The following is an 8,868-nucleotide window of genomic DNA, read 5'->3' as shown; positions in this document are numbered from 1 at the left end:
TGTTAGATTAAAAAAAAAAACTAAGCTCACAAAGAATCAGTGACTTATTAGGGTCAAAAACTAGCAAATGCAAGACTGAGATTTTTAACTCTAGTCTTATTCTTTCCATTACAAAATCATAATTATACATCTACTAACATATAAGGGTTGGATCATTTACATGTAAAATAGAATAAATTTACATTCATTATATATAAAACTCCACTCAAGAAAATTTTCTAGCACGTTAGAATGGCTACATTCAGATAATACCTGGGAGGCTTTTTGAGCCAGAAAAGACTTTAAACGTCATTTAATCCAACCCTTATTGATGAGAGATATGCTCAGAGGAATAAATTTCCCTGTGTTTAGGCCTAGTTAGTAGATGAACCAGGATTAAAATCCAGTTGGAGGCAGTATAGCGAAGTGGTTAATACTATGGTCCTTGGAATCAGCATTGGTTCAAATCATAGCTCTGGCACTTAATGACTATGTGTAACCCAGGAAGATTTACAAAGCTTATCTTTGTTTCCTCAATCCTAAAAGAATGATAAAGCCCTACAGTGCTATGAGAATTAAACGTAACACTGCACAGCAGGAAGTAAGCAATAACAAATGCTAGGTGCTCTCTTCTCTCCTGTCTCACTGTCCACTCTTCTCTGCAGGAGAGCATATTGCCTTTCGTGGATGGGTTGTGGAGTGGACATTACATTCCAGGGTCAACGTGAGTAACGATAAATATGCATTTATTTATATGGTAAGCCCCTTAAAAAAATACATGTACAAATACTTCTCTGTGGATATATAACTTTAAAAAAGTTCATTCAACAAACATCTACTGAGCCCATAGTACATGCCAGATGCTGAGTATGAAATGAACGAAACAGATAAAATCTCAACCTTCATAAGCACTGAAATTTGGTGGGGAGAAAAAAATCACTGAGATCTACCTGTGGGATGTGCAAAGCAAATATCATTCACAGAGACGTCAATACAATGTAATGGACATTAGCGTTTGAAATGAGCTGTACACATATACTTCTGTCTTTTTGTAAAACCAGTTATTCTTTAGAAATTAAGTTCTAGGTCATTTCTAGTACTGGTCATTTCAACTGTTCTGTTCAGTCACTCAGTCGTGTCCGACTCTTTGAGATCCCGTGGACTGTAGCCTACTAGGCTTCTCCATCCATGGGATTCTCCAGGCAAGAATACTGGAGTGGGTTACCATTTTCTACTCCAGGGGATCTTCCCGACCCAGGGATCAAACCCGGGTCTCCCTCATTGGAGGCAGACGCATTAACCTCTGAGCCACCAAATTCCTTGACAATTAAGCTATTCTATTTCTTTACATACAGTAGACTATTGGAAAGGGCAGGTTTAGTTAAGCATACTTGAAAACATATGCTAATCACCATCTGTTTCAGGGTTACATGAGTGGAAAATAAGAGCCAGTAAATAGTAATTCCTTCCTGGGCATCACAAAGTTGAGTTTTATGAATCTGTGTTCATTTATTCATTTTCTCTCTCTCTACATATACACACAAATAGAAGCTGACTAAACAGATAGCTGATACTCTGGTCTTAGAATCACTAATACACTGATGGTCTCTAGATTGCTTGTATTTGTTTGAGTAAGGATGATAAAACTGGCTAAGGATAAATACAAAAAAAGAATTTGGATTACTCCTATGTCAAAATTCTTTGTAGGGATTCTTTAAATCCCTAACATGTTCCTTAATCCTTAACACATTAAGGAATTGATTCCTTAACTCCTTAAATCTCTTAGACTCAAATTTTGCTATTCATCTGACTTTGGAATGTGATATACTATCCAATTTTACTCGAGAGTGAAAAGAATGATTTTGTCATTTATGAAAGGAAGTAGACAGCATAGTAAAAAGAGCCCAAGTTTGGAGTCAGGGAAACTGGGTTCAAATCTCAACTGCCATTTAATTGTATAACTTGTAAGAACATCTGAGTCTCAGTATAAAATGTTTGCAAAATGGGGATAATACGATTTTCCTTGTAGAACTGTAGAAAGTTTAAATAAAATGATAAATGTAAAGTACCTGGCAGATAGCAACTATTTGTGGCTAATGTTAGTGGCTGGCTATATTAATTTGAAAAGAGGTCACAACTCCAGAGCAATTATTTAAAAAAACCAAAACACTGCCTATCTGACAACTAGTTGTTATATAAAAACAAGGTACCTTTCTTAAATTATTTATAATCTTGCAACTGAAGAAATAAGGAAAAACCACAAGACTGAATAAAAATGACAAAATTGGGACCAAATGAGGATACAAAACTTCGAATTGTTGACCAACCAGGAGATAACATGCTTCCATTACTCTTAAAAGATAACAAAGCATTTGCCTGATGCATCAGGGTCCTTGAATTGAACATACAGCATTTTTCTTTATGGTAGTTATCGCTAGAACTCTATGTAGAACTGACTGGGGGTAAAAAAAAAAAAAATCAAGCAGCGGCTTAAGGAACACGTGATTGTTTTAGTGTAAGGTGGTTAAGTGAAAACTACTTACCTGAACAAACTGCATGACTCAAGAAAGAGAAGAAACCAAAAAGAGCTTCTCATCATATTTTTAAAATCTTCAACTACGTGGGCACATTTCCTCACATTTCCTTTTCATCGGAAGCAAATTCTGCTCAGACCGTCATCTGAAATTCTCCTGATAGAATGCAGAGGCACTCCTTTATGAAAGAACATCTATTCCTGACTACTCCTTTCCAAAAGGTAAAAATGTGTATCTAAAACCCACGCATGAAATTTTGAGGTCGTTCTCCCATCTCAATTAACTCAGCGAACAAAGACCATCCTCACCCAATTCAAACCGCGGCGGTATCTCTGAGTTTTCAATCAGGATCGACCCCCAACCAGACCCCCTCATCCCACTTCCAAAAATAGAAAAGATGAGCTCTTCAGCCACCTGCTTGTATCCCTGGCAAGGACGGAAACCATACTCGGGGGAAAAGATGGTAAAGCAGCTCTCGAAAATCAAGGGTGACTACCACCCTGCCTGTGGGAGAGTGTGGACACTCCTTGACCACCTCTACAGAGACTCTCTTAAACGAGGTCGTAGGAGACGGTGTCTTCGGTCTTACCCAGGGGCACTTTGGGACCCGAGGTTGAGTTCCGAGCTGGAGACAGAAACTGTGAGTTAAGAAGATGATAAAGTCGGAATCTCAAGGCCTTGTCCTGCAGCACAGAGGGTCAAGAGCCAACGGAGTTGGATGGGGACTCCGAGTTCAACCCTTTCCCGCTTAACTTCTCGGTCAGATCAAGATGCTGCACAGAGTCTCGGGTGGACGGAAATACCAGGTCCAGGAGGCAACCCAGAAAAAAAAAACAAAACACTCACCAGTCTCCCAACCTTCGGCGCGGACCTAGAAGGAGCTTGGCCCGCGAGTCCGGATCCAGCCGGGGAACCCGCTTGGAAGACCCTGACGACAGCTCGAGAGCGTCACTGACAACCACCCGGAAGTGACACAATCGCTTCCGGGGCCGCGGAGCGCGCGGCGGGAAATTATTTCCCAGAGCCCGGATTCGTGAAGCCGCTGGTGCCGCAGCGGCAGTCTTCGTCCTGCCTGTCATGGGCCGCGCCGCGGAGGCAGCAGCCCCGGAAGCCCCAGCCGGGAAGGTAAAGGGCCTCAGCTCCGAAGACGCGGTGTTCACCCTGACCGTGTCGGGCTGTTTCGTCCTGAAGTTTCGGCGGCGTCCGGGCTGTGAGGCTGTGGGGAGGCGCCGGGGCGGGGGAGCGGCGGCCGCGCTTGCCTCTGGCGCTCCCCGCGGCCGCGGCTGGGTCGTGCGGCGGCGGGCCGCGGGCCCCCCGGCGCCTCTGCTTACGCGGGGGCTGCAGCGGCTTCCCTCGCCTCCCGTTTGCGCAGCTCGTTCTCCTGCCGGGAAGGCGCTAGGCCACTCGCGTCTCTCGTTTCCATAGAACCGCCTGGGACGCGGCTCCCCGAGTCCCGGCTTCCTGGCTGCTTTTCCATAACAGCGTCAGTGCTGCTGCTGCTGCTAAGTCACTTAAGTCGTGTTCAGGTGGTTGGAAATTCCCCCAGGCCCACCCTCCTTTGAAGAGGCAAATGCCGTCATTTTTTCCCCCCTTCTTCCTGGTAGAATTTTAAACAAATCCCAAATGGTTCAAGAACGTCTCTCTGCGGCTCCTGTAGGCCTTGAAATACGCACATACACACACGTTTCCCTAAAGAAGCGGGGGTTGGGGCGGGCTGTGTTTCTGGGGATTATGGTATCTCAGCTGTTTGAAGGCAGGGACCAAGGCGAAGGGATTATACTGAGATTTTTTTTTCCCCCTACTCCCAAAGCCTCTCTGATTAAATATTGACAGAAAACTTGTTGTGTTTTGAGTACTTCCTATCAAGATTTGACCCGGAAATCAGATGAAGCTTGATTCTTGGAAGCGTCAAGCTCTTTTGTACCAATGAATACCCTATACCAGAAAAGAACAGAACAGTTACCGTTGAGACACAAGGAATGAAAATTTAAACCTAATTTCCAGTGTAGGTGTGACAGGCTCTTGTGTCTTGTAAACTTTTGGGGGCTTGTGTTATTACGTTATGCCTCCTTTCCTAGAAATACCTATTGATGTGCACGGTGTTCCTATTTTTGGCAAGTTTGACTAACCCGTCCTGTAGGTGGATTTTTATAAGGGAGTTAACCTTGATTATGTCTGAGTTAACTCCGTGTTGATTTAAATGAACTAAGATGTTTTAAGTACTTGAATATATAAATTTTTATTGTGAAGACAGCCTGCAATAATGCAAAATATGCTATTAGATCTGTTTTCTAAGTAGATTTTCTTTTGCATTATTGACTGAAGTATCATTTAACATTTTCTTGCTTCCTTAAAGCAGAAAGCATGAATCATGTAAAAAATGGTCTTTGAAAAGGTGGTCAGATGTGGGTTTTTTCATAGTCAAGATTCAGAACTCTGAAGATTACCACTGATGTCCAAAACGTTTTTAAGAAAACCGGTAGTCTAACTAACTAGACCCTATTTTCCAAATACACTATTTCAGGAAAACATTTAAAAAATCAGTAATTCCATGTAGGCTCTGAAAAAACACTTTCTCAAAAATATAAATTAGAACAGTGTGTTATTATTTGACTCTCCTTAAATATGCTAATAGGAAATATGTGCTCTAAATTTTACTATGTACTATTTCTTACCTTTTAAAGCCTCTTACTGCTTAAAAGTAAAATATTCCTGAGACTTTTAAATTCACTTCCTTCTTACTTTCTTGATACCAAAATTACTTTGAAATAAACTATTGTTTTTGATGGAGAGGAAAAGCCCATGTGAATTAGTCTGCTGCTGCTAAGTCGCTTCAGTTGTGTCTGACTCTGTGCGACCCCATAGACGGCAGCCCAACAGGCTCCTCTGTCCCTGGGATTCTCCAGGCAAGAACACTGGAGTGGGTTGCTGTTTCCTTCTCCAATGCATGAAAGTGAAAACTGAAAGTGAAGTCGCTCAGTCCTGTCTGACTCTTTGTGACCCCATGGACTGCAGCCTACCAGGCTCCTCCACCCATGGGATTTTCCAGGCAAAAGTACTGGAGTGGGGTGCCATTGCCTTCTCCGATGAATTAGCCTAGTGAATCATTAATACCAAATCCACTTTGAGAGGAAAATAATGGATACTTTTCATAAGAAAAAACTGGCACTCTTTGGATTGTTCCTAAAAGTGCTTTGAAATTTTAGACACTGATATTATTTGTCTGAAATTAAATTGTAATTCGTTTAGATATTTTCAGTGATACAACTAAATGTCTCCTCACCCTCACAGTAGATTCCTTATCTTTTGACGTTTTTCTTTTCCTCTCTGAAAGTAGGTTGCTTTGTAAAATTATAATGTTAAAAGTATCCAACAAGATTCTGAAATTAAAGTGTGTTGTAGAAAAGGGATATCATTTTTGCAGATACAGACTTAGATTTTTAATCTTGGTTTCTCCATTTTCTAGCTGTGTACCCTTGAGCTACTTTTTAATTTCTCAGGTTCCCCATTCTCATCTGTACAAGAACTGTAAATAGCACTTTCATTTTTGAGAAGGAAATGAACATTTATGAAGTAGATAAACCCCAGAATCCTGCTACATCAATCTTAAACCGTTTACTCCTATTAAGTAATATAAAGTTCCTAGAATACTAAAGCAGGTGTGACTTCATCCCCCATGGCTCACCAATGTCTTCTGTCCATCTTTTATCCCTCAGCATCTCTTTCATTCACCTTGCTTCCCTTAAGGCCCCTTTATCCCTAAGATTAGTATCTCTAGTCCAACCTGTGCCTTGTACAGTGCCCAAATAGATTGGATATCTCCCCTGAGTCGTAATTTCGTCCTTGCTACAGCCACTTTGCTGCTGCTTCTCCACTTCTCCCCTGTACTGCTAGATCGGTCATCACAGAGACTGATATGACTGCTGCTTTCCCAAACAATGTCATTGAGGTAAGGATATCCCTGAAGTCTCACCATTGGTGACCTTAGTCAATTAATCTACTCACTCACTCACTCACTCACGTCCCTGATCTTTGAAGGATGGGACAGGAAAAGATACGGTAGCTTTAAAAGAAAAAAATTCTAATGCTCCGGTGAGTTATATTAAGCCAAAAAGCCTCATATGGCTCCTAGGCCAAGAGGCTGCAGAATTCCTAAACTCCATTTGATGTTATATCAGCCAAACGGGATTTTACTCTCACAGTATGAGTTCTATAATTTGGGTATTCCTTTTGTAGTGTTGGTTAAACTGAGATCCAGCACTTTGACTTTTCTCAATTTGAGTATTATTTACTTGCCAGTTAAATGCTTTGGATCCCTGATCTTTGAAGGATGGGACAGGAAAAGATACTGTAGCTTTAAAAAAAAAATTATTTTGCTTTTCTAAAGCCCAGCTGAATTATATTAAGCCAAAGGCCTGATTTGGCTTCTAGGCCAAGCGTGCATGTACATGTGTGCTCAATTGTGTCCCAACTCTTTGTGACCCCATGTAGCCCTCCAGACTCCTCCGTGGAGTTTTCCAGGCAGGAATACTGGAGTGGGATGCCATTTCTTCCTCCATATCTTCCCTACCCAGGGATCAAACCTGTATCTCCTGCATTAGTAGGAGGATTCTTTACCACTGAGCCACGTTTGAAACCTCATAGGGGAAGAGGGTGCAGAATTCCTAAACTCTTATTTTAATAGCATTCTGAGCCAAACAGGATTTTACTCAAACAGTATGAGTTCTGTGATTTGTGTATTCCTTTTGTAGTGTTGATTAAATTGACTTCAGTTTTAGTATTATTTACTTTCCCAATTAAATGCTTTTAGATAAGAGAAGTCATGAAAACCTTTTAAAACTTTCTAATTCAAAGCAGCAATATGGATTGGGTTTATGGCTTAGTATGTCCTTTCCAAAAGAAGGAAGTTTTAATGGTGATTTTCCTTAGGTTTAAAATCAAAATAGTTCACTGAAGTAGCAAACATTAAACTACTAGTTTTCAACCCATTGCCTTAAAACGGCAAAATATTCAGTAGTGTAGAAAAAGACCATGATATAAAAGATACAGACTATATAAACTTTTGTTTTTTAATATTTTTTTACATGCATCCATAAAACCTTCAAGTCAGACTCCTCCCCTGTCCCCAAATATTAACAGTGGTATTACAGAGTGAAGGGATTAAAGATTTTAACCTTTCTATATACTTTGTAGTATTTTTCAAATTTTCTATCATCATGTGTTAATTAAAATTAAAACATAAATCGTTAAAAGTTATTTTGAGGGAAATTTTAATTCTTAAATACAAACATAAGTTAAACTTCTTAATAAATACCTTATTTATCTTAGTAGCATACAATTTTTAAGATGCCTTATGTTCTCATAGTTCTATAATAATCTGTGTCTGATCATAAAAGAAATTGTAATGCAGAGTAGGGAAGGTTTATCCTTATTTTCCAATCTCAGGCTTCAAGCATCCTTGCACTTCTTTTTGGCAGACTTTTCTCCTCCCAAATGTTACACCCTGCTCTTACATACTCTTTCCCATACCGTACCTTTCTATTCATATCGCTATTCTTGCCTCTGTTTCTTTGAGTTCTCTTAACATATTCTGTTTCGTGTTCTTCAGAGGTGTTCTAGCTGTGTATCATATTGTAAAGAATTCATAGACCTAAAAAGTTAGGACAGTGTCCTTAATTATGATGAGTGCTGTAGGTTAATTTGCATTGTTAACTGGCACCACCTGCAGAGGAATGTCAGGCATCAAGGCTAGGCCCGCGTGGGAGACACTTTGGGAAAGTCCGCAGCACAGGGACAGGCGCTCTTTGTCAATGCCAGCTCTGTTCGAATGCATTGTCTCCTTAGTTGTGTGTATTACATGATTCAAGGTAAGCAACTGGATTGCTTTTTAATTACTGCAAAAGTTTTGAAAATTAATATAAGCGCATCTTCTTTCACTGAAAATCTCGTATATTTTTTAACTTTTTGACAGTAAAGATAGTGCATCTAACTTAAAAATGAATGCTGTGAGGTTTTTTGTTTTTCTTTTCCTGTTACTGTGTTAGGGTAGTATCTTCTGTGTAAATACGTCAAGGATTACACCCTACAAGTTCTAGAAAAATATCTAATTTCTGGAAATACTACTGGAACAATTATATCGCAGTTTATTTATTTCCTGAGGGAAGACTTCTAGCAGTTAGCTCTTCATCCTCCGTATCCCAGAATCTATTACCAGCACAAAACTTCACTTTGAGTTATCTGGGTAGTTGATAGGTATTAACACTAGTTTTGTATAGTACTTTCTTTGGGTTCATTGGTATATCAGGGTCATAAGAGACATTAAGCCACTAATTTTTTAAGTATAAACATGCATAAT

At 40.1% G+C, this 8,868-nt stretch overlaps 1 protein-coding gene across 5 annotated transcripts in view; it reads left to right on the top strand.

Annotated features, from left to right (window-relative positions):
• The first annotated feature begins 3,469 nt into the window (after window positions 1-3,469).
• The window catches only part of SLF1 (SMC5/6 complex localization factor 1), a 107,951-nt gene continuing 102,552 nt past the window's right edge, over window positions 3,470-8,868 (top strand). For 4 of the 5 annotated variants that reach the window (XM_088838461.1, XM_088838462.1, XM_088838460.1 and 1 more), the window contains exon 1: window positions 3,471-3,638. In XM_088838461.1, coding sequence (XP_088694587.1) covers window positions 3,591-3,638 — 48 coding nt within the window. In that variant the 5' untranslated portion in view covers window positions 3,471-3,590. Of the gene's footprint in view, window positions 3,639-8,868 lie in introns of all 5 variants that reach the window. The other variant, XM_088838463.1, reaches the window with a different exon arrangement.

The sequence above is a fragment of the Moschus berezovskii genome, chromosome 8 (assembly GCF_049115385.1).
Source record: "Moschus berezovskii isolate FMDL1 chromosome 8, NW_MosBer_1.0, whole genome shotgun sequence".
NCBI classification, from domain to species: Eukaryota; Metazoa; Chordata; class Mammalia; order Artiodactyla; family Moschidae; genus Moschus; species Moschus berezovskii.
The sequence above is the reverse complement of the archived record's forward strand: the minus strand, read 5'-3'. Positions and strand labels throughout refer to the sequence as shown.